Here is a 25,726-nt window from a genome sequence, read left to right as displayed (position 1 = left end):
AAAAAATAAACCACTTCAGCTCTCCCATGACAGGGCACCTGAGATTCGTGTCTGGCGTGAAACGCTCCACAGGAACCAGCATCACAGCTCCCCCCGCATCAGCCGAGAGCAGACACACTCTCAACGGATTAGTCCACATTAGAAATGCCCTCTTAAAGCTGCCATTTACACAGAGAAACACACTTTCGGTTTGTTTGGGTGTCGTGGTGGGGCTGGGGGGTGGGGAATTGCAGTGCGGCTGTGTTGTTTACATGCTGGCAGAGGGTCAGTGCGTGTGGGCGTTGACAGCGGGATGACACAGGCTGCTGTGAGCTTTGGGAATGGCTGAGTCGACAGCAGGAAGCCTATACAAGGACCAGATGTAGCGAGAGAGTAGAGTTCCCAGGGGGCCCTACCAGACCAGGGTGTGAGAGAGAGAGAGAGAGAGAGAGAGAGAGAGAGAGAGAGAGAGAGCTCCTCTATGGCCGATTCCAAACAGAATCCCCAAGCAGTGGGGCCTGGCCCTAGGACCCTGGTAAACACAGTGGCCTGGTTCCAAACGAGACAGGTCTTCATTGATGGAGAGAGAAGGAGCCAGGGGACCAGGAGTCCTCAGCAGTCCCAGTCCTAGTACAGACTCACAGTATATGTGAACTCGTTGGTTGAAAAGGTACTTTCAGAGATGGAGAGATATGGTGCTGTTATTGGCTGGTATGAAGATAGACCCATCTCTGTATGTGAGAGTGTTTGAAACTCCCTCCTTGTAAGATTCATCCAGGTGTTACTCGATGTAAATCTTTGTATGTTCAGTAAGATAGCATGGAGATGCTGCAGAGTTCATGTGTCCTTGTGAGTGAGTGTGTGTATGTGGAGAGAGAGAGTGAGAGAGAGAGAGAGAGAGAGAGAGAGAGAGAGAGAGAGAGAGAGAGAGAGAGAGAGAAAGTGAGAGAGAGAGAGAGAGAGAGAGAGAGAGAGGAGAGAGAGAGAGAGAGAGAGAGAGAGAGAGAGAAAGAGAGAGAGAGTGAGAGAGAGAGAGAGGGAGAGGGAGAGAGACAGGTTAGACTGGATAGGAAAGTGGCTAATCTGATCTCTGTATATGTGCGTCTGTCTGTCTGCTCACCTGTCTGTGTGTCTGGCTACCAACCTTCCCACCTACAAACCTGCCTGTCTGTCTGTCTGTCTGCCTGTCTGTCTGCATGACAACAAGTCCAACCCGCAAAATATGGCCACAGGATAAATCACACAAAGGAATCTCTGCCTAAACCACTAACTCCTCCACGCTCTCTTTTAACATACACAGGGCCTACACTGAGCCTGTGATTCGGATGACGCCCTAACCGTGTGTCGGCAACAGGCTTATTTCAGCCAACCTATTCACATACACACACCACACACACACACACAACCAGGGTTGAGGGGTTGCAGAAAGGTTCTCTCATTAGAGAGATTAGACTTCCTTGTCCCTGTCTCGGACACCGCTGTGCTGCATGTCACCATTCTGCCTCCCTCCCTCCCTCTCTCTCACACACACACACACACACACTCCCCCTGTCTGCAGACCCCCCTCCTCCTCCTGTCTGAAACCCAAATCTCATACACACATCTGGGTACAGAGAATGGGGAAACTCAGGAAACAGCTACAGTTGGCCGTTGCGACCACAAGGTGAGACTGGCAGGGGGAGATGGATGTCAGACGCATGGCTGGTTCAGTCAGTTCCCACTCCACTCCACTCGGCAGCACTGGGACACTGGGCAATTCCCTTGGTGGTGTGCCTCAGGCAGGAACATACTGTATGTGTGTGTGTGTGTGTGTGCGTGTAGGAGTGTGTAGGAGTGTGCACGCTTTCAGTGAACACATCAAATTTGCCTTTGTACCCGAACTCTCAACCCCCCCCCCCACCCCATGCCCTTATTACCCTCTCCCTAGCCCCTTCCCTCCTCCCCAACACACTCCCTCTCATAGCCCCTAGCTAAAGGGGCCCATGCAGGGTTCTGGAACACTCTGCTATTGTGATGAGGAGAAGAGAGAAAAGAGGAGGGGAGAGAAGGACAGAGAAGAGCGAGAGAGGCAGGAGAGAAACTAAGGCTAGGACCAGGTGTCTAAAAAACTCCTTTCAGCATCTCCATCTTTCTCTCTGCCAATACAGCAACACACACACACACATAGACACACACATAAACACACACATAAACACACACATAAACACACACATAAACACACACCAGCATACACACTTTGATCAGTCTCCCACAGTGGTATAGGAGTGCAGAGGAGATGGTAGACAGACAGCTTGCCAGATTAAAGATTCTAAAGAAATAGTTCACAATGTGATTTCTAATCCAAATACTAACACACATACATTATGTATGACACTACACTGCTGCATACACACACAAACATACACACTCACACCTGTAGTTATCACCTGTAGTTACCCGTAGTAGTTGATGGGGGGGGGGTGAGTAGTGTGAACTTCTTAACCCCAGCAAGTTTACATCCAGACAGAGTCTACATCACCTCCACCTCCCAGCTAACCTCCACCGTCCTCCCAGTACACTAAACCTCCACCTCCCAGACACTAAAGGCCGATATATGCCTCTGCGTTTTTCGAAAAATGGACACATGGGAACGCCCTCATCTCCGTGGAACGCCCTCTACGAGCTCTCCGTCAGCCCTCGGAGAGCCTCGGAGAGCTTGACGTGCACCTCCTGAATTTTTTACTATCTGTCGTTATTTCGGAGAGCTACGGAGAGCTACAGAGACCCCCGTGACTGTGATTGGTCAGTATTAAGAACCGCTTGTGTCAGGGGCGGGGGCGCCGTGATAAACAGGACGAACAGAATCCTTTGACTGCCATTGCTGTAAGTTTTTACAATTCATATTTCGGCTAAACAGTACATGTAAATCAGCATCTGAATTAAAATGTGACGAAAAATGGGCAGTGTAGTTGCTGAAAATGTGCATATTTTATTGATGAAACGGCTAATTATAACCTAGGTAAATAAACACTCGACTACGTCTTACAAAAAAACGTTGCGCCACCTACTCTTCTGGCGGTGAATTGTGTTCAACACCCACAGCCTACGGAGAACCATAAACGCAGTCTATCTGTCCGTATCCATGTGTATCCGTGCGCCCGCCCATCCGTAAACGGAGACGCAGAAGCATATTTCGGCCTTAACCCTTCACCTCCCAGAACACTACCTCCACCTCCCAGTATTCTAACACCTTCTCCTCCCAGTACACTACCTCCACCTCCCAGTATTCTAACACCTTCTCCTCCCAGTGCACTAACCCTCCACCTCCCAGGACACTAACCCTCCACCTCCCAGTATTCTAACACCTTCTGCTCCCAGTGCACTAACCCTCCACCTCCCAATACACTAACCCTCCACCACCCAGGACACTAACCCTCCACCTCCCAGTATACTAACACCTCCACCTCCCAGTAGACTAATCCCTAGGGGTCCATTGAGTACCCATGAGCCTTTGTACATTTTGCAGAAGTAAATAACAGACACAGACATGGGACGGGCTTTGGTCATTACATAACTCAATGGTCAAATGGTCTAACGAGCCAAATTGGTAACACTTTAGATGAGCTCACCAAATTCATAATTTATTAACCAATTTGTTACCTATTAGTTAACGGTTTGTTCACCATTAGTTTTTTATTGTTTATACAAAATGTATCATTAGTAAAGCATTTGTTCACACAGTTAGGGTTAGGGTTCCGGTTTAGGGCTAGGGTTTAGGTTTAGGGTTTAAGTTTTGGTTAGGGTTTAGCTTTACTAATGCTTTACTAATGATACATTTTGTATGAACAACAAATAACTAATGGTGAACAAACCGTTAACTAATAAGTAACAAATTGGTTAATAAATTATGAATTTGGTGAGCTCATCTAAAGTGTTACCGCCAAATTTAACTTTTAACTGCTTGTTAACTATGTGTACATTGTTGATTAACTTTAAGCAACAATTTCCCTGGATTGTTTACATATTTTTGTAATCAGCGACAGTTAGTTACTGTTATCTTTTAGTTACTATAATAACAATAATAACAATACAAAGTGCCATACAGGGGAATTTAAACCTGCAACCTCATAATCTACAGTCAAATGCTCTTCCCTTGAGGTATACATACAGCTTATCCTCCCACAGTGTTCACCGCTGGTCCCATGAAATCCAAACTTCCGCATTGTGGTGATATTGTTGAGTCTCAACCAAGGTTAAAACGTAAACAATGCCAGCGGAACTGACTTTCAGTCACAAAAGACCGGCTCACACACACACACATACCAGCCTCCCCTTTTTCAACTCGTGGCGTGCAAGCGACCTGGGTTCAAAACCACCCCCTTCCCCCCATGAGCCCTGGTTGCATCACAAGCAGCAGAGCAGGCTATCCGTGAGACCGGTTGTTCTCCACAGAGGCCCGGCTGAGGGTCTTCTTCCATGACGGCTGTTCCTCGACCATCTGGTCACAAGCCCTCAAGTACTGCTGAGGATACCCACACTGCTTCTGTGCTTACTGGCAGTTGGGCCTGTTGTATTTAACGTCCCTTTTTTCGCTTCCCTTTAACACGCTGGCAGAAAGGGATGTGTCTCTTTTCCATCCTTATTTAGTCTCCCTCTCCATTTCTCCGCCCATCCTTTCCTTCATCCCTCCTTCCTTGAGGAAGCAGCTGGGAGGCAGGCTAGGAGGCTAGAGACCAGGCCAGATGCACGCTTGGAGATGCCAGGACCCAAACTGAGCCCAATTGATTATACAAGTCCGTCCTGGGAATGCAGATGGTGTTTGTGTGTGTTGGTGTATGCGTGGTGGTGACTTACTGTCGCAGACATCTTGCTCTCCACCATGATGGAATGCTTATTGGATGGCATCACTGCAGCAGTATTCTTGGACTTCAATGATCCTGTGTCCTGTTCCAGCCTGCAGATGAACGCAAGCAACGACCAGTGTCAAAGAGGAACACAGAATACTACAGAATACAGAATCACTGCAATAAACATACAGGTATACTACAATTATTACTACTATGTATATAAATACTGTAGGTGTATAAGTCCATATGGGCTTACACTGTCTCTCTAAAATAGTCTCTCTTAAACAGTTCTCCATTTTCAAATAGATTTGTATGTATTTTTATTATTATTATATATAAATATTGTGTTTGTGTAAGCCCACACACAGGTGTGATAAAACATTTCTCTATGTTCAAATACTGTTCTAAAAATAATTGACAATGAACTCCAAATGACTCCTGGTCCAGGTGAATTAACAGTCCTGGGTTAACCTTACATCATAGAACTTCCCAGGAAAAAACACATCCAGAAATCAGAGCATGACACAACAAGAACAAGGATTAGCCAGATGCTCTCAAATCCATTTGTGTCATCATCAGAATCAAAGAGGGTTATCTACTGAAGTGATATGTGTAACCCTGATCTAATCCACCAATGTATCTTTTCTGAGAAGCGCTTGTCTAATTCAAACCTTCAACAGCGTTGGAGGGCTTTCTTTCTTTGCTTTGAATTGTTGAGCTGCGTTGTCTTCACATTAGGGTCGACCCACCTGAAAGATGAGAAGAACTTCCGAGTGCTCGGTTAACGCCCGTTTCACATTAACCCCTTCAGGGTGCGTGGCGGCCCACACGGTAAAGAGATAGAGGCTCACACCCTACAATGTGTCTGAATGAAAAACAGACAGGCATGTCATCCCAACATTGAAATGTGACCGATTAAATCACTGAATGGCGTCAGTCGAACCGGTCCTAAAACGGTAGCTGTGGCTGAAGCTTGGAAGCTCTTCAACAAAGGCGGCAAACCAGCAACTAGCTCTTCTGTTTGTAACGCTCCTCCGTCTCAAGGTCAGGGCTTTGGCATTGTGTGTGTGTGTGTGGGTGGGTGGTAGGTAAGATAACACACAGAACAATGGGGCCACAATATGGGCGGCTCATCATCTAGTTGACATGCCCCCGAAGCCCCTAAATAAACACACACACACAATAAGGGTATCACACGTGTGTGGGTGTGGGTGTGTGCATGGGATTCAGTGCCTTTGTGTGTGTATGTGTGTGTGTGTGTATGTGTGTGTAATTGTGTGTAATTGTGTGTGTGTTTCTGTATGAAGGGGGCAGGCTGTTAAATCAATTGTGCTGCTAAACAAGTCTCTGCAGAAGACATTCCCCAGGTGAAAGGTTTGACCATGTCCACCCAGATGAAAAGCCCTGAGCACAGGAACACTTAAGGCCGATATATGCTTCTGCATTTTTCGAAAAACGGACACATGGGAACGCCCTCGTCTCCGTGGAACGCCCTCTACAACCTCTCCGTCAGCCCTCGTAGAGCCTCGGACAGCTTGACGTGCACCTCCTTAATTTTGTAACTCTCCGTCGTAGCTACGGAGAGCTACGGAGAGCTATGGAGAGCTACGGAGACCCCCTTGGCTGTGATTGGTCAGTATTAAGTACCGCTTGCGTCAGGGGTAGAGGCGGGGTTGCCGTGATAGCAGGACGAACAGAATCCTTTGACCGCCATTGCGTGTAAAGTTTTTACAATTCATATTTCAGCTAAACGGTACATGTAAATCAGAATCTGAATTCAAATGTGATGAGAAATGGGCAGTGTAGTTGCTGAAAATGTGCGTATTTTATTGATGGAACGGCTAATTTGTAAATTTGCTCTGACTTTTTGGTAACCTAGGTAAATAAACACTCAACGACGTCTTAACAAAAAACCGCTACACTTCTGGCAGTGAATTGTTTTCAGCACCCACAGCCTACGGAGAACCGTAAACGCAGTCTATCCGTCCGTATCCGTGCGTATCCGTGCGCCCGCCCATCCGTAAACGGAGACGCAGAAGCATATTTTGGCCTTAACACAACACTAACACTTCACGGGGGGGGGGGGGGGGGGGGGGGTGTTGGGGTTGGGTCAAATCCCGTGCTGTGGAGAAGCTGGTGCACCAAGGAGTCTCTACAGCTTAGAACAGGTAAGAAATCCTGGTCTTCTCCACACCAGCCCAAGTTCCAACTGTTCACCCGAGAGAACCTAGTCCTGGTCCAAGGTCAACTAGGTGTCAGCTTGGGATACCTCCTGACCTTCACTGTTTTCCATGTACAACTAGACTGGTGACATCTGAAGACAAATCCGTTAGGGGGATTTTTCTAGAGAAACCGACTCATGACTCATTTGACGCGTTTTCTAACTTTTCTGGCAAAAAGACGTTTCTAGATTTTTGTGAAGGTAATGGGGGAATCCCCAATAAGCCATACACACACACGCAGAACAAAATGCACACTAACACACACATGCAATTACACACCACAGACTGTGCACCAGGTGCATCCTGCTGACAATGGGGCAAAACACACGCACACACAAACACACACAAACCACTGTCCCACATCAGGGGGAAACCAGAAAGTGATCTATGTGGAAGTGTGACCCTTATCAAGAGGGTAAACCCCCAAATATGAACTAAATCTGTATCTGTCTATAAGAACATGGCTGTATCCTTCTCTGTGTCATTTTGATTGTATTCTGGATAAAGATATTTCCATATTGAGATTTAGGGAAGTTCTGTTGATACATTTTTACACACATTTCTGGTATACATTTAACTTCTTGACAGAAGCTACTTCCCTATAGAGAGAGTGAATATCTCAGTCAACGAGGTCAGTGTTCCTCTGGTGGTCTTTAGGTGGAAGGAAGGAGGAGAGGGAAGAAGGGATGGAGGAGGGAACAGAGGAGTTTCGGAAGGGGGTTTGAAGAGAGGAGGAGGGTCTGGGGCACTGAAAGGGGCCACATCAAAGTTCCGTTGCGAGCCTGAATGTCAGAGATTAGAGCCTTTCTCTTCCTGTAGACATTCTGCCATCACTGCAACTAGTTATAATTCCACATGTCCGTTAACACTACAGGCTGGAAGTAAGATTATCTTAGCTGAGCCAGGACCAAGACCACGGACCTAAGAGCCTCGACACTACTAAAACCGTGCGGTCCAAAAACAAAACTGTATATGATGTTCACTGGATTATATATATTCTTGGCATTTTATATGCCTGTTAGAACTGAGAGAAGTGAACTCCAGAACGAAACCACCGGGCCACCCGTCTAATTTAGGATGCATAGAGACAATTGGAGAGGTCCATGCACATTGTAATGGCTTCCCCCTTCAGGCTACAATATACTGAATCTGATGAGTTAAATGAAATAATCCTGGCATATTTGCATAAAATAATAAACGCCTATCGTCATGTTGAGGCAAGTTTTCTAGGAAGTAGCATTGCTTACTTACATTGGAGCAAAATTCAGACGAGTTTTACCGTTGACCAAAAACTGTGATAACCTGATATATTAATTTAACTGATTTAATTAATTAATTAAGTTTGAAGGACTTCGCGTATTGGTGTTGTTGTGAGGGATTCGCTTTGTAAATGAAGGTAAAGGGTACACGTGAGGTGTGAACTTGGAACGCCCCATAAAACGGTCATGTGCTTCCCTGGCCGCGCGGAAATCTCAGAGCATCCAGACTGTTTCTAACTCGTGGAAGCCAGCCCTTTGAACATGAACAACTCGCACCGAATCAATATAATTGTGTGCACAACACCTTTTCACATGAAATGATATATAATAGTGCATTTTCAACTCGAACTCTTAGATGACATCTAAAAGAGGCAAATAATACATGATACATTAATGGGTCAGGATCTGATAAGACGGTTTGTTTTTCGTAGGCCTGATACAACGATGTAGGCTACTTACATATATACAACACTTGTGTTTAGGTTAAGCGTTTTCAAAACACGAATGCATGATTTATAACAATTCATCCGCAAGGCACAGAACTGGACGTCTCGCGACTTATCTGGTAGCGAATGCAAACTGCTTGTACAGACTTGTGTAAAGGGGAAGAAACGAACACTTTCTAGGTTTGTTTCCTCACACTGTAAATTAAATATTACCAAGAACACACCAATTCAATATTGTGATTCCATTCAATTGACACATCTTTGCAGCACTCGTGCGTATACGCAACTACGTCGACACGTTCCTAATGCATAGGTAACTGTATGTTTAATACATCGCTGAGGATTACATGTCCTTACCTTCACGGTCTTGTAGCCTACTTACATAAGCATTTGACCTTCCTTAAGTTCAAGTATGGATTGTCAACTGTAACGACTTATTTTCTATCGAACAAAGTTAAATACAACGGGGAAAGAAGTCTATTACCGACATTTCCAGTCTATTTCCATGCTGGTATGTTCAGAGTTCAGTTTACGCATACTATCATGGAAATGGAAACTGTTCAGAGACTTACCTGTTGCGGATTTTTTAGTTCGGAAAGAGCTACGAAAAAAGGTTAGATTTATTGGTCCTCTCAGAGATCACTGGTTACCAAGGTGCCTCGGAGTGTCACTGTACCCCAAACACACAAGCACGCCTCTTTTTCACCCTAGGGGGCAAATTTCTTGTGGAATTTCAGGCGTGCTTCTCACTCTCTCTCTCTCTCTCTTGCACTTTCTCTCAAACACAGATTATCTCTCTGCCACTGTATTCAGGCGTGACTTTTCCCGGGTCTCGAAACGCACTGTAGCCGAATAGAAACTACATTTACCTTTCACCGATATTACCCTTAATGTGCCAAATTCATTGCATTAATAAAGAAGATAGCACACAGTCACAGTCAAGGTGGCTATACTACTGTTTTCCCTGTGTCACATGGACATTTTACGACACACATTGGCAGATTAACTCCGTCCCATTCTCCAAAGTACAAAAGTAGGCTATAGCCTTGTGTATACACATGTACATGATTGATGAATGAACGGGGTAAAATAATAAGGGAATAAACAATAAATCTATATCACTTGTTCGTATAGTCTTAAACTCAGATCACATACATAGGCTAATAGTTTGAAACCAACATCACTTGTTCGTATAGTCTTAAACTCAGATCACATACATAGGCTACTGAAATTATGTCCACTTGATCTATGATATTATCATTCGATAACCTCGGATGAGGACTTCAAATTAAATGGTTGAATGGGAATATAAATAATAGCCTACACGACCTTACTGTTTATTAACAGTAACCAACGTTTGTTTCTGGATAACAATTGCATAGGGTAACATAATAAGATATATTTGAAATAATTATCTAAAACTTAAACTGCATTGTCAAGTGTATATTCGTGCCGTTTCCATCAAGATGCTACACCAATACTTTTTATGTAAGTGGTTTGTGGTCGTGCACTTTAAGTACCAGGGCGAATGTGCGGCTTCGAATACCAAGATTGTTTTCCATTCAACTTGAGAAATAGAGACGGGAAGTCTGCACCAGTAAAAATATCAGAGAAAAACAAAATACTGGTAACAATGTTGCAACTACATTTTTCTAAAGATTCATTACCAGATTCTGTGAGCAACGACTTTCAGAATTTAAACAAGTTCAGTGAGCAGGTAAGCAATGCAGGAACACAAAATTATGTTATTAATATGCGATAGGGACACTTAGCGAAGGCTAGCTAGTTAACTATGTAGGTAACTAACTAGGTTAGCTTAATATGTGGTCACAGACAGCGGTTTCAAGTGTTCTATCAATATGTGATTCATTTAAAATACACTCATGGTCAACTGCTATATTATATTGCACTGGACTGAAAATACTAGCGAATAACAAGGATTTTGTGGTGAGTTGTCAACTACAAGTCATGTGATGACTGTGTGACACTTAGCAATCACAATCAATGTACAGTGTTTAACAGCAGCAGTCCAGCAACAGTGTTGCCTACTTTTCCTGCATTTTCAGGTTTAGACGATAGGAGCGTCTCGATGAAGCTCAACTGATTTATGCAGTAATGCCTATGTTTTGTTTCTGAATGCAGCAATTTGTGCGACTTACAGAGATACTCTTTAACTTCCTGCTGGAACCAAAAGAGGTGAGTGAAGGAAGTCTAGTAGACACATTTCAACACACTGGCTTGATTGCAACGTAAAGTCTATTCAGTGTCTATTGTGTTTTTGTGCTTGTGTGTGCAGACAGACAGGTTCCTGCAGGAGCTTATGGAATTTGCGGGAGATAACAGGATGAGTGCTGGTCCACTGAGGAACCTGATGAAGAGTGTTCTCCTGGTTCCACATGGTACATACCTTCATCTTCATTACTATCATCACCACCATTCTGCACAATTTTTTAAACATGCAAAAGACACTTGAAGCTAAATGCTTCCCAAAAATATTTTATCGAGACTGAATGGTCTATTGATAGAATAAAACATTTGACAAAAGCTATCATTTAGATGATTTCAGGCATACGTTTTTTCATTTTATTCAAATGACTTCAGGAGCCCTCAAGAAGAATCTGACAGCTGACCAGGTTAAAGAAGACCTCCTGACGTTAGGTACGTAGGGATACTGTACCAGAATGAACATGTATGGGTCTCACTTTAGAGATGATGTCATCTACTGTTATGTTGTCATGATTTAATATCTGCGTTCATTTTCTAGGCTTAAATGAAGAAAAAGCCACTAATTTTTCCCAGCAGGTAATCTGATCATTACGTTTCTCAAATGCTTCTTGTTAACTTTAGGGGACAACATATTGGACTGTACTCCACAGCTCAAAAAATCTGTAAATTAATACATCAATAAACGCCCTGTAACATGAACACAATGGTAAATCACCACACACTTCAAAATACAAACTGACATTTGTATCTAATAAGTACTTGTTATGAAATGTGCCAAAACAGGGAGTGTGCTAGTCAGGTTTGATGTTGCTGATCAGTTGTTGTGTATTTTGGTGTCCAGTGGAGCGTCCACTATGCTGTGCTGTCCAAGCTGGCCGTAGGACAGACCTTGATGGTCAACCAGCTGGTGGACATGGAGTGGAAGTTTGGAGGTAAGAGTTCAGTCAAATCGATCTGTATTAAAGGACAACGTGTATTCAACTCTGTTCCATCAACATACTGTACATTGAACACATGCGAATCAAGGTTTTAAAAGAATCAAAGAATAAAAGTTGGACTTCTGTACAATGCATAAATACAAGTGATCGTCATTGGGCAAAATAAAGAACAAGTGTGCTGATGCTGAAGAGCAAGAGAGAAAGGAGGCTGTGGAGGGGGGAGTGAGAGCTCAGGAGAGACACAGCCTCTATTCCCACCGCTCTGCTCTGGTAGACACACCACACCTCTAGCTCTGTGAAAGCTGCATGTTCATTCATATATGAGCCAGAGACGACGGTTTGTTTACTTTAACGTGAGTTGGTCTTTTCGAGATGCTATCACGTTTACAAAACAACAAAACAATAACAACCCTATTCAGCCTTAGTCATGGTAATGACCTCCATGCATGCAGGTTTAGAGGGCTATGCTAAGCACTTAGCTATGCTAAATAGCGGTGTTGAAATGTAAAGTTTTACTCATTCAAAGTGGTGTGTGTCTGGCCAACGGAGGAGGAGCCTAACCCAGACTGCTTCTGTGTACGCATCACGCATGGCAGTGTACACACACTGATAGCCCACTGTGTGTGTGCGTATGCACGTAACTACCTAGTAGTACATCTGTCTTTGAGCGTATCTCTAAGATGGCCTTCAGTGTGTGGTGTTGGAGCCCGTAGGTGAGATCCTAACATTACGGTGGCAGTTTACTACAGTGTATTTTTTCTTTTGGCAGTGACGGTTGGGACCAGTGAAATCCAGAAGCTTGGCAACATCTTTCTACAGGTTAGGATATGTAGTGCTTTATCATACGCGGCTCTCAGAGCACACGTGTTGTTCACGTGTAAAAGTCAATTGAAAATAATAAGGTTGATCGCCAAATCAATTGTGGGTTTCATTCTAGTTGAAGTTGGTCATCAGGAAGGGGAACTCCACTGAAAACGTCCACATGGGTATGCCTGACATTGTGTGCGACCGCAAAATCACGTTGGATCACATGTTTCCTAGTACTCAATGTTCCTCCGTTTTCCTCTGCAGAGTTGACACTCCCACAGTTTTATAACTTCCTTCATGAGATGGAGAGAGCCAAGGCCAGCATGGACTGTTTCAGCTGAGCCTCAGCCCTGCTGTTGCAGCCCACTGGAGTCCTGCAAGTGCTGGGAGGGCCTGGTCCAGATCGAACTGGAGGCCCTAATGACACCTGTGGAGACCATGAATGTGTAGGCATGGCCTAGGGCTTGATTTGGGATGAGTGCTCCCAGAAAGGTCTTGAAGCTGCTAGCCCTGCCCTGTCCTTCCAGCCGACCACGACGACACAGTCCACAGACGTTCTAGAACACCTGGAACCTCAGAACTCTCCAGACTCTTAATTCCATGTTTCCCTAAGTTCAATGGTTGAGTTATTTTGATTTGTGACTTGTGATAAAGATCTGCTCATGTTGCTTTTGAAACCATTTACTATAGATTATTATGAAGACATGTTAGTCAATTATTAGTCACATTTTCTGCCACTACTGCATGCACGGCAATCCTGATTTCCCGTGGCCTTTGTCATATGTAACTCCTGCACATTTAGCACAGTGAAATCAAACTTGATGTTCTTGTTACACTCATCGACCAAATAAAGTATATTTATCAGGTTACTTTGTCAAATTATTTATGATCCAGTAACAGATCTTGATGGAGTCCTGCCCCATTTCTACCTGGATACGGTGTCTGGCGTGACTGGCATGACTTTCTAAAGATCTTCTAGATTGGATCTGTCAGGTAGACCTGTGTTTAAAAACACAGAGCTGATGTGTTGGTAGATTAACGTGAGAGAGACAGAGGCCCAGAACCAACATGTATGCATTGCTGCCGTTGGTCATGCATACTGTGTAAGTAAGTGCTAAAAAAACAAAAGCAAATCTACAACAAAAGTTTGACTATGACAACTGGATTTTAAATCCTGACTGGTGTTTATTAGAAATGTTACAGAAGGGCACTGAACTACAATGTGATGAGTGTCTCTCTCTCTGCCTGCACTAATAGACTTTTACTCTTTAATCTCCTGGCCTCTATCAAAAAACACTTCCCTCGTTAACACCTCTACTCATATTTCACCCTCCCACATCCTACTTTCAGCCTGAGTGCTGCATGTTGCTGCACGAATCTCTTTCTCTCCTATCCTTCCTCTCCCCCATTGTCACCCCCTGTCTCATTCCCACTTTGTTAGTATTTCACTCTTACATTTAGTCATTTAGCAGCCGCTCTTATCCAGAGCGACTTACAGTAAGTACAGGGACATTCCCCTGAGTAGTAGGGTGAAGTGCCTTGCCCAAGAACACAACTTCTTTTGGCACGGCGATCCGGCAACCTTCTGATTACTAGCCCAACTCCCTCACCGCTCAGCCATCTGACTCCCTGGCTGTAAATTTCTGGCTGACTCTTGCTGGCTGAAAATCTCCAACTGTCACATTGGACATCCATACAAGTTCTAGCCCATAAAACATCCACTAGATTGGATGGGGTCACCTGTCACCATAGTACATCCATTCCCATTACCAGAGGCTCCAGATGGGGGAGAAGTCCAGCAACGCTTGGCGTCATTCGATTAGCCGTAAACAAGGCCCTGTTTGCACAGTCCAGATAGACAGCAACTGTCGCCTGTACAGGGGGGATTCCTTTGCTTCTGCAAGGTCCTATAAAGGAATAAAGCTAACTATATTGTGTGTTTAGAATGGTTTCTCCTGAAGAACAATGGTGTACACTCACTTGCTAACTAGACACTCATTGTGTGTGTGTGTGTGTCTTTGCATGATGGAGTGTGTGTAAAAGATACTGCTGAAGAGGAAGTGAAGATTGTAAACCAGGTGAGCTACTATGGCACCTGTTGTGTGTGTGTGAGTGTGTTCCTTGATTCCTAGTTCACACAGTTTCGCCATTGGCTGTGTGGCCTGGGGGATTGAGGTTTATGTGTCCAGTGTCAATACAGGAAAAGAGCAAACATGTCTACGTTTTCATGCGTTGGTACATGAAGGAGCGTGCATTTAACCCTTGTGCTGCCTTCGGGTCACAAAAACTGCGACAACTTTACCCAATACAAAACCAAATAAAAAACATTTTCTTTTAACCTTCGCACTAAAGGGGATGTGAGACAGCCCGACGGTTAAAAGAAAATGCTTCACTTTATTTTTGTATGAGGTAAAGTTGTCGCAACACGTGGAGGGGTCACAATGACTGAAGGGTCACACTGACCCAAAGATAACACACAGGTTAAAGTTGTGTACGTTCCGAGTTGTGTTTTGTATAATCCCGTTTTAACCCGGTTCAAAATGCCCCAGAAATCCAACGGTTGCCGCTAGGTGTGCATGTGGGTTTCCAGTTGGAGGAAAACCATTTCCCCAATCAATCTGTTAATACCTCAGGGGCTGTGTCGGTATAACATTTCCTCTGAGTATTATCATCTTTTTATGGACTGTAACCATACCCTCAAGGTGCTCTCACAAGTGTGTGAGCGTTTCTACCTTAGCACCCTCAAGCCTTTTCAGTTGTACATCAAAGGGAACTAGTGCAGCCATTAATCAGTCAAGCCTCTCAACCCGCATAGACCAAATATGTACAGGCCAGGTTCTACACCAGTATATTCAATACCTGTAGCTCTAACCAGCTGGCCTCCGTCTACACACTGCAACACAAAACCAGGCTGAAGAGAGATGGAGAGAGAGATTTGTCGCTCAGTCTTGCCCAGTAAGCAAGCTCCTTTCCTTCACCGTCTCTCCCTTCCTAACGCCATCTTTTCCCCCCCTAACTCCTTCTCTCGTTTCCTAACACCTTCACCTTCTCTCCTAACTCCTTCACCTTCACTCCTTTCAACCCACTCTTTGTCCCTCCGCATGGATGTGACTGTGAGAATTACAGAAGTAGATGTATGTTCATGTGCCAACTGCCCTTTGTCTTCACATCAGAGAAAAACAGAAGCAAGTACACAAGCACCGAATGATCCAGGTCAGGAAACAGGGTTTTAGTGAGCGACACATGCACGATCCCACATGTGTGATCATGTATGTGTGTGTGTGACTGACAGAGCTGTTTTCTGTCAACTCCATCATGTGGTTTCACAAATGAAACACAACATCCTCTACTCTCTCCATCCTCCTTCCTTACCCTGGAAACCCTGGACCCTTGGTGAAGTATCCATTCCCATCCCTTTACACTTCTATCCTTTCTTTGTCCAAATTTACTTTTTATAACCCTCCATATCATATCGTTGTGTTTTTTGAAATGGAAGTACCAGGCTGTAAGTGAATCCTCACTTTCACGAATTCCTGAAGCTAAATTCAGTTGGCAAACGCCGGTCACTGTTTGTTCAGTCCAGTCCAGCTGTTCTGTCCTTAACTGACAGTCCAGTCCAGTCAAATGTGCTTCTGAGTGAATTTTATTCCAAAAGGTAGGCCTAACAAGTATCCTGTTCAGTTTCTCATTTGGTCTATGCATTTAGTAGAGAAGTCTTAATCTCGCAAGACACATGTTTACTCGTAGACGCATAGAGGGAGACAGAGCAGCGGCCAATTAGGTATTCGACCATTCAATATATTTACTGCTGAGCAGCCAATACTGCCATGGAATGTATTTATGTTGCACCATTTCTATTTGTCCACCAGCGGCCGCTATAATCATCAATGAGATCTGTGCTCATTCAGCTCCAGATAACACAGGGCTGCCAACTTTTCGAAAAACCTTGGAGTGAGATTTGATGGGGCCAACTAAACAATGTTGCTGCGTTCAAAGCACCCCTCCCCTAAATGATTGGGGGAGATAGTTTTGGATATGTTGACTTGAGTTAATAAAATAAAATCGACCTGACGAGTTGGGTACCTAATCGGAAATACAATACCACCAACATCCACCGGGGCCGTTGCCTCAAGCCGAGGAGCGAGGGTGAGGGTCTGGCTACAACAGTTGAGGGAATGAAACAGCTCATTAGGGGAATGTAGTGCAGGTGTGTGTGAGGTATTAACTCCTCCGGTGACATGACCTTTGGGGCTGGGCTAGAAGTGTGACAGTCACACAATCAATCATTCAAACAACAAAACATTGAATATGTTCCTCCATTTACATTATTAGTGTGTGTTGTGGTTGTTAGTTTCCAGACAGGTCAGTCAAACACACCAGGGTCGAGATGGATCAGTGATACAGGAAGCACTTGATTTACTTAACACACTGAGACCAAAGAAGTCCAGAGCAAAGCTCTGAGTTAAAATAAACACAATATGTCAAATACTTGTCCCAAGCATCACCACATCCTTAATTATCCTGCTTTATTCAACCGTTGGGCTGGTCAACCCTCTTCCTGCAGATTTGGAACCACAATTGGAACAAATTTGATTCAGCTTGTCAGCCAGGTAATTATTAGAATCTGGTGTTTTAGATTAGGGTTGAACTCAATCAATCACCACCGCCTCTCTATAAATACAATTGACTAGTTACACATCTACATATCCAACACGCGCAGCTGCTGTTTGTCCACGAGTCTGAATTTGTGCCTCTATTAATACAAGTTGTCTGAGGTGAGGTTGTTTTTGTATAATGTCTAGAAACACCATGAGTCGTCGTCTCACGCTGGGTGCGCTGATCTGTAAGTATCTGGTCTCTCTGGGGAGGGGGGCAGCTCCTTGGTGAGCAGGAGGACAAATTTATATTTACATAATCATTCAAGTTTGTCTGGGTTTGAAGTTGGAGACTTAGATTATGGTTTGTAACCCATTCACTGTAGGGTAACTCCTACAGCTTCCATCTTTAAAAATATGTAAACTTTAATGTTATGGCATGATCCCGGTTCCAGAGACATCGTGAAACATTTCAAAGACTCTACTTCGGAAGTCACTTTTTCTGGGATACTTTAATGAAATTTGTATATTTTAGTTATTTTATGGGTTAAATTGGAGCCAGAATGTTCTAAGTAAGGTGACATGAAATGGATAATGGAATTGATTATTAAGCAAACATGTTACAAAATGAAGGTTTTTAGCTGCTCCACTAGGATTATTGTAAATCAGGGAAATTAATGAGATGAGGAAGGAGTAGGACAAGCCAGAGCTAAAAGTCCTCAGGAGATTAAGAATCCACATAACAATGCTTCATAATTCCTTTTTATACCAAACTATAATTGGAACAACCAATCAGACCACATCTTGACGCTTAACACGTGCAAAAGTAAGTTACAAAAAGAGGTGAGACCATCAAGTAGAGACTCCATCCAGCAACTCCATATTTTAACATGAGAGGTGGGGGCAGGGTAACAGTCTTGCATTACTTCAATGAATTGTTACATTTCTGTTTATGAAATGTAAAGGGGTGGAGGTGAGGTTCTTGTCTTTCCACAAATATCCAGAAATGAGTTGTAGATGTTAAATGCATTTGGGTCCAACTGTATATTATGCTCTAGTAATGTTTACAGTTCATATTTGACCAACTGCCGGATTGTGATTATGATCTTTCTGTGTTTCAGTGCTGGCATGTTGTATGTCTACAGGAGCAGGTAAAACTCAGAACCTGATTGTCCGAGGGGAGGATCTCTTTTATAAATGATTGACAATTATAATTTGTACTGTTTCAGTGACTACAGACATTTGTGAAGGTCAGCAGGCCACCCTAAACTGTGGTACGTTGCTACAGTTCCAGTTGTAATGTTGCCTTGCTATACTGTTTCTCACAGCATTCAAGTTGCATTAATAGTAAGAGCATAAGCGTTAACGTCTTCCTGTTTCCAGGGAGTTCCGTGATTGAAGTGGTCAGTGCTAACTATGGACGCACAGACCGTTGGACATGCAGCTCTGGCCGTCCACGACATCAGATTCGCAACACCAACTGCATCCTTTCCACAACTTTCCATTTGGTGGCTAGCATGTAAGACATGCGCACACACAGACATGCGTGTTCGCTTTCTCGCACTCATTTTGCTCCTTCCATCTTCCCAGGTGCAATGGACATACAAGCTGTTCTCTGGATGCCTCCAACTCTGTGTTCTCTGATCCCTGTTATGGAACTTACAAATTCCTGCATGTGATCTACAACTGCGTTGCCCCAAGTTAGTATTTGTGTGTTTGATTGTGTGTGTAAACAGTTGACACTGACCTATTTGTACTATGACTGTTTCAGAGACAACAGTGATCTGTGAAGGTCAGCAGGCTACCCTAAACTGTGGTACGTTGTAACACTGAATGCTGTTGCCCTACTATACTATTAACAGTTCCCCACTTAAACTACACTTTGATGGTAAGAAAGCAGAGGTAATAACTTCCTGTTTCCAGGGAGTTCTCACATCAAAGTGGTCAGTGCCAACTATGGACGCACAGACAGGGTGACCTGCATCGCTGGTCGTCCACCAAGTCAGATTAGCAACACCAACTGCCTCAACCCCACAACCTTAGTGTCGGTGGCTGGCATGTAAGACACGTGCACGCACACGCACACAGACGCGTGTTCCCTCTCTCACACACACACTAATTTTGCTCCTTCCACCTTCCCAGGTGCAATGGACGTACAAGCTGTTCTCTGTCTGCCTCCAACTCTGTGTTCTCTGATCCCTGTGGTGGAACCTACAAATACCTGTATGTGACCTACACCTGTACATGACCTACACCTGTGGTAAGTGATCTTCACATAAGTCTCTGTATGAGTGAGGTGTGTCTTTATAGTATAGTATTTGTTGTTGACTGGCACTTTCTGTTTCAGTGAGTATTGCTGGGTCGACGGAGTGGAACAGCCTGGACCTGGATGTTAACCTGTTCCAATGACGAAGACTGGTTCATTATTGAATAAATTCATCCATTTACATGTATCAGTGTGTTGTGGTTGTTTGCAGACAGGTCAGGGGGGTTAATATGTGATAGCCAAATCCTTCCACTGCAACATTTATCATTCTCATATCTTAGTGCATCTAAACCAGCCAAGATTACACATTGTGTGGCAGCCTACTATTTTAAAATGGCAATTCCCGCATTAAAATGCATCATGAGTTTGTATGTATCTTCTGAGCCTATGCAGGTCATGTAAAAAATTATCCAATGACTAGTGACCGAAGACAGGCGGGAGATGAACGATTCATTAATGCTTCCTCTACTGAGCCGCAACAGTCCCGATGCGCGGCCAAGAGAATGAACAAATCGCTCTGGACTACTCGTTACTCCCAAGTCATACTAAAGATTTGTTAAATTAGCAAATCGTTCATGAAGGACACCACTAGTCTACATATAATAAATTGCAGTAGTTGGGGATGGGGACATAAGACGAAGGTAAACTAACATCACTTAGAAGTCGTACTGCACACCAGCTACTTAAATAATAGTTTACAACAATTTAAGCCTATTTTGAGAGCTGCAAATATACTGGATGTTTTATTTCTACAAAATTACAAGGAAACAGATGTCAACAGATTCTCATTCAAACTAGCTTCTACTGTATTCATTTGCTTAGTCATGGAGTTTCTTTTCCATCTTGACTGCTGGTCGTAGTTTCCTAACACCTTCATCTCTCCTAACGCCTTCACCTTCACTCCTTTCAACCCACTCCTTGTCCCTCCGCATGGATGTGATCCTGAGAAGTAGATGTCTGTTCATGTGCCAACTGCCCTTTGTCTTCACATCAGAGAACAGAAGCAAGTACACAAGCACTGAATGATCCAGGTCAGGAAACAGGGTTTAAGTGAGCGAGACATGCACTATCACACATGTGATCGTGCATGTGTGTGTGTGACTGACAGAGCTGTTTTCTGTCAACTCCATGTGGTTTCATAAATTTGAAAACACAGCATCCTCTACTCTCTCCATCCTCCTTCCTTACCCTCCCTCCTCCTGCCCCTCTCCCCTCCCCAGAAATGGTCACTTATATCACTCTTATTTATTCACTCTTTCTCGTTCACATGCACCGCCTGAACCGGGGTGTTCAGAGGGTAATTGATGTCTTCCGGCCTAACACAGTTCCAGAGACGGCATCCTCCCAGACCCTCGAGTCTAGCCTAACTGCTGGAAACCCACCACACCAGGGGTGTTGTGGCCAGGGGACTTCCTGTCGTTTATCAGCCTCGTATCTTGAGGAAAGAGACTGCTTGTGGTTGAACATAGGCAGCTCAGGACTGTACACACACACACACACACATACATTGTAGTGCAGGGGTGTCGAGCTCCGGTCCTCGAGGGCCGCTGTCCTGCATGTTTTAGATGTTTCCCTGATCCAGCTCACCTGATTCGAATGAATGGTCGTTATAACAACCCTTTTAATTGAATCAGGTGTGTTGGAGCAGGGAAACATCTAAAACATGCAGGACAGCGGCCCTCGAGGACCGGAGTTCGACACCCCTGTTGTAGTGGGTCAAGGCAACATTAAGATTATGATAATTTAGTGACCGTTAAATAACGATTAGTAGCCTATTCAACTGTTTTGAGAACTAAGTGATAGCCACTTAACAGTAAAAATTCGTAAATTGTAAAGATAAGATTTCTTTTATTTTGAGGAAACATTAAACGATAAACATGCAGGTTTGATTTTCAAGATAATTGACTTAACAATACTCACACCTCCATCCCGTTACCGCACAGCGACCTGCAATCTGTGTCAGGAGAATTAAAGCAGCGATGTTATTATCTCTGACTGGTTTGGTTATTTCCTGGTTTATGTTATAACAAGCACTTTTTAACATAAAAATATTTCCATTAATACATATTTGTGATATTTGGTCTACGTTAAACATTTGATGAAATTGACAGTGAAGTATCCATTCCCATCCCTTTACACTTCTAACCCTTCTTTGTCCAAATTTACTTTTTATAACCCTCCATATCATACCGTTGTGTTTTTTGAAATGGAAGTACCAGGCTGTAAGTGAATCCTCACTTTCACGAATACCTGAAGCTAAATTCAGTTGGCAAAAGCCGGTCACTGTTTGTTCAGTCCAGTCCAGTCCAGCTGTTCTGTCCTTAACCGACAGTCCAGTCCAGTCCAGTCGAATGTGCTTCTGAGTGAATTTTATTCCAAAAAGTAGGCCTAACAAGTATCCTGTTCAGTTTCTCATTTAGTCTGTTTACTCGCAGACGCATAGAGGGAGACAGAGCAGCGGCCAATTAGGTATTCGACCATTCAATATCTTTACTGCTGTGCAGCCAATACTGCCATGGAATGCATTTATGTTGCACCATTGCTATTTGTCCACCAGCGGCCGCTGTAATCCTCAATCAGATCTGTGCTCATTCAGCTCCAGATAACACAGGGCTGCCAACTTTTCGAAAAACCTTGGAGTGAGATTTGGTGGGGCCAACTAAACAATTTTGCTGCGTTCAAAGCACCCCTCCCCTAAATGATTGGGGGAGATAGTTTTGGATATGTTGACTTGAGTTAATAAAATAAAATCGACCTGACGAGTTGGGTACCTAATCGGAAATACAATACCACCAACATCCACCGGGGCCGTTGCCTCAAGCCGAGGAGCGAGGGTGAGGGTCTGGCTACAACAGTTGAGGGAATGAAACAGCTCATTAGGGGAATGTAGTGCAGGTGTGTGTGAGGTATTAACTCCTCCGGTGACATGGACCTTTGGGGCTGGGCTAGAAGTGTGACAGTCACACAATCAATCATTCAAATAACAAAACATTGAATTCATTCCTCCATTTCCATTTACATTATTAGTGTGTGTTGTGGTTGTTAGTTTCCAGACAGGTCAGTCAAACACACCAGGGTCAAGATAGATCAGTGATACAGGAAGCACTTGATTTACTAAAACCACTGAGACCAAAGAAGTCCAGAGCAAAGCTCTGAGTTAAAATAAACACAATATTTCAAATACTTTTCCCAAGCATCACCACATCCTTGATTATCCTGCTTTATTCAACGATTGGGCTGGTCAACCCTCTTCCTGCAGATTTGGAACCACAATTGGAACAAATATGATTCAGCTTGTCAGCCAGGTAATTATTCGAATACGGTGTTTTGGATTAGGGTTGAACTCAATCAATCGCCAGCTGCCCCTCTATAAATACAATTGACTAGTTACACATCCAACACGCACAGCTGCTGTTTGTCCACGAGTCTGAATTTGTGCCTCTATTAATACAAGTTGTCTGAGGTGAGATTGTTTTTGTATAATGTCTAGAAACACCATGAGTCGTCGTCTCACGCTGGGTGCGCTGATCTGTAAGTATCTGGTCTCTCTGGGGAGGGGGGGCAGCTCCTTGGTGAGCAGGAGGACTCATTTATATTTACATAATCATTCAAGTTTGTCTGGGTTTGAAGTTGGAGACTTAGATTATGGTTTGTAACCCATTCACTGTAGGGTAACTCCTACAGCTCCCATCTTTAAAAATATGTAATTTTTAATGTTATGGAATGATCCCAGTTCCAGAGACATCGTGAAACATTTCAAAGACTCTACTTCGGAGGTCACTTTTTTTCTGGGATATATATATATATCCAGAATGAGTTGTAGATGTTGCAAATGCATTTGGGTCCAACTGTATATTATGCTCTAGTAACGTTTACAGTCCATATTTGACCAACTGCCAGGTTGTGATTGTGATCTTTCTGTCTGTTTCAGTGCTGGCATGTTGTATGTCTACAGGAGCAGGTAAAACTCAGAACCTGATTGTCCGAGGGGAGGAACTCTCTTTTATAAATGATTGACAATTATAATTTGTACTGTTTCAGTGACTACAGACATCTGTGAAGGTCAGCAGGCCACCCTAAACTGTGGTATGTTGCTACAGTTCCAGTTGTAATGTTGCCTTGCTATACTGTTTCACACTGCATTCAAGTTGCATTAATAGTAAGAGCATAAGCGTTAACTTCCTGTTTCCAGGGAGTTCTTTGATTGAAGTGGTCAGTGCTAACTATGGACGCACAAACCGTCGGACCTGCAGCTCTGGCCGTCCACGACGTCAGATTCGCAACACCAAATGCATCCTTTCCACAACTTTCCATTTGGTGGCTAGCAGGTAAGACATATGCACACACACACAAATGCCTGTTCGCTTTATCGCACACTCATTTTGCTCCTTCCATCTTCACAGGTGCAATGGACAGACAAGCTGTTCTCTGTCTGCCTCCAACTCTGTGTTCTCTGATCCCTGTTGTGGAACCTACAAATTCCTGCATGTGATCTACAACTGCATTTCCCCAAGTTAGTATTTGTGTGTGTTAACAGTTGACACTGACCTATTTGTACTATTACTGTTTCAGAAAAGTCGAAAGTGATCTGTGAAGGTCAGCAGGCTACCGTAAACTGTGGTACGTTGTAACACTGAATGTTAACAGTTCCACACTTAAACTACATTTTGATGGTAAGAAAGCAGAGGTAATAACTTCCTGTTTCCAGAGAGTTCTGTGATTGACGTGGTCAGTGCTAATTATGGACGCACAGACCGTGAGACCTGCAGCTCTGGCCGTCCACAACATCAGATTCACAACACCAACTGCATCCTTTCCACAACTTTCCATTTGGTGGTTAGCAGGTAAGACGCGTGCACACACATGCGTGTTCGCTTTCTCGCACACTCATTTTGCTCCTTCCATCTTCACAGGTGCAATGGACATACAAGCTGTTCTGTCTGCCTCCAACTCTGTGTTCTCTGGTCCCTGTTATGGAACCTACAAATTCCTGCATGTGAACTACAACTGCGTTGCCCCAAGTTGGTATTTGTGTGTTTGATTGATTTGTGTGTGTAGGGAGTCAGATGGCTGAGCGGTGAGGAGTCGGGCTAGTAATCAGAAGGTTGCTGGATCAATTCCCCGCCGTGCCAAATGACGTTGTGTCCTTGGGCAAGGCACTTCACCCTACTTGCCTCGGGGGGAATGTCCCTGTACTTGCTGAAGTCGCTCTGGATAAGAGCGTCTGCTAAATGTAAATGTAAACAGTTGACACTGACCTATTTGTACTATGACTGTTTCAGAGACAACAGTGATCTGTGAAGGTCAGCAGGCTACCCTAAACTGTGGTACGTTGTAACACTGAATGCTGTTGCCCTACTATACTATTAACAGTTCCCCACTTAAACTACACTTTGATGGTAAGAAAGCAGAGGTAATAACTTCCTGTTTCCAGGGAGTTCTCACATCAAAGTGGTCAGTGCCAACTATGGACGCACAGACAGGGTGACCTGCAGCCTGGTCGTCCACCAAGTCAGATTAGCAACACCAACTGCCTCAACCCCACAACCTTAGTGTCGGTGGCTGGCATGTAAGACACGTGCACGCACACAGACGCGTGTTCCCTCTCACACACACACTTATTTTGCTCCTTCCACCTTCCCAGGTGCAATGGACGTACAAGCTGTTCTCTGTCTGCCTCCAACTCTGTGTTCTCTGATCCCTGTGGTGGAACCTACAAATACCTGTATGTGACCTACACCTGTACATGACCTACACCTGTGGCAAGTGATCTTCACATAAGTCTCTGTATGAATGAGGTGTGTCTATAGTATAGTATTTTTTCTTGACTGGCACTTTGTTTCAGTGAGTATTGCTGGGTCGACGGAGTGGAACAGCTTGGACCTGGATGTGAACCTGGACCTGGATGTGAACCTGTTCCAATGACGAACACTGGTTCAGTATTAAATACATTTAACCATTTACATGTATCAGTGTGTTGTGGTTGTATCCAGATGGGTCAGGGGGGTTAATATGTGATAGCCAAATCCTTGGCCTGAATACTTCCACTGCAACATTGATCATACTCTCATATCTTGGTGCATCTAAACCAGCAAAGATTACACATTGTGGCAGCCTACAATTTTAAAATCGAAACTCCCGTATTAAAATTCATCATGACAG

General features: G+C 43.9%; 3 protein-coding genes across 7 annotated transcripts in view; 2 read left to right on the top strand and 1 right to left on the bottom strand.

Annotated features, from left to right (window-relative positions):
- dnmt3bb.1 (DNA (cytosine-5-)-methyltransferase 3 beta, duplicate b.1) overlaps positions 1-9,690 on the bottom strand; it is a 26,225-nt gene extending 16,535 nt beyond the window's left edge. For 2 of the 5 annotated variants that reach the window (XM_047039496.1, XM_047039501.1), the window contains exons 1-3: positions 9,305-9,690; positions 5,477-5,670; positions 4,813-4,912 (exon numbers count right to left, since the gene is read on the bottom strand). In XM_047039496.1, coding sequence (XP_046895452.1) covers positions 4,813-4,863 — 51 coding nt within the window. In that variant the 5' untranslated portion in view covers positions 4,864-4,912; positions 5,477-5,670; positions 9,305-9,690. The remainder of the gene's footprint in view (positions 1-4,812; positions 4,913-5,476; positions 5,671-9,304) is intronic. The other 3 variants (XM_047039498.1, XM_047039499.1, XM_047039497.1) reach the window with 3 other exon arrangements.
- Positions 9,691-10,275: 585 nt separating this feature from the next.
- commd7 (COMM domain containing 7) lies at positions 10,276-13,569 on the top strand. The gene is made up of 9 exons (XM_047040005.1): positions 10,276-10,449; positions 10,875-10,928; positions 11,029-11,131; positions 11,334-11,390; positions 11,497-11,534; positions 11,800-11,890; positions 12,666-12,715; positions 12,834-12,882; positions 12,968-13,569. Exons 1-9 carry the CDS (start codon positions 10,366-10,368, stop codon positions 13,042-13,044), a joined length of 603 nt encoding a protein of 200 aa, XP_046895961.1. The 5' UTR covers positions 10,276-10,365; the 3' UTR covers positions 13,045-13,569.
- A 3,853-nt stretch (positions 13,570-17,422) lies between these two features.
- Positions 17,423-25,284, top strand: LOC124480275 (rhamnose-binding lectin-like). Its single transcript, XM_047039405.1, is given in 20 exon segments — positions 17,423-17,546; positions 18,420-18,449; positions 18,528-18,572; positions 18,682-18,817; positions 18,889-18,998; positions 19,070-19,114; positions 19,222-19,357; positions 19,441-19,538; positions 23,033-23,095; positions 23,496-23,525; positions 23,606-23,650; positions 23,757-23,892; positions 23,968-24,077; positions 24,137-24,188; positions 24,277-24,408; positions 24,478-24,498; positions 24,500-24,585; positions 24,847-24,891; positions 24,999-25,133; positions 25,209-25,284. Coding segments are annotated over 19 exon segments (1,488 nt in total). The 5' UTR covers positions 17,423-17,497; the 3' UTR covers positions 25,118-25,133; positions 25,209-25,284.
- Positions 25,285-25,726: the final 442 nt, after the last annotated feature.

The sequence above is a fragment of the Hypomesus transpacificus genome, chromosome 18, assembly GCF_021917145.1.
Source record: "Hypomesus transpacificus isolate Combined female chromosome 18, fHypTra1, whole genome shotgun sequence".
Lineage (NCBI taxonomy): Eukaryota > Metazoa > Chordata > Actinopteri > Osmeriformes > Osmeridae > Hypomesus > Hypomesus transpacificus.
This window is presented reverse-complemented; position numbering and strand designations above follow the sequence as displayed.

Coding starts and splice junctions, on each gene's coding strand:
- commd7 (XM_047040005.1), top strand. CDS start 10,366: ATGTTGCAACTACATTTTTCTAAAGATTCATTACCAGATTCTGTGAGC. Junction 10,929..11,028: donor TCCTGCTGGAACCAAAAGAG/GTGAGTGAAGGA, acceptor TTGTGTGTGCAG/ACAGACAGGTTCCTGCAGGA. Junction 11,535..11,799: donor CCACTAATTTTTCCCAGCAG/GTAATCTGATCA, acceptor TTTGGTGTCCAG/TGGAGCGTCCACTATGCTGT.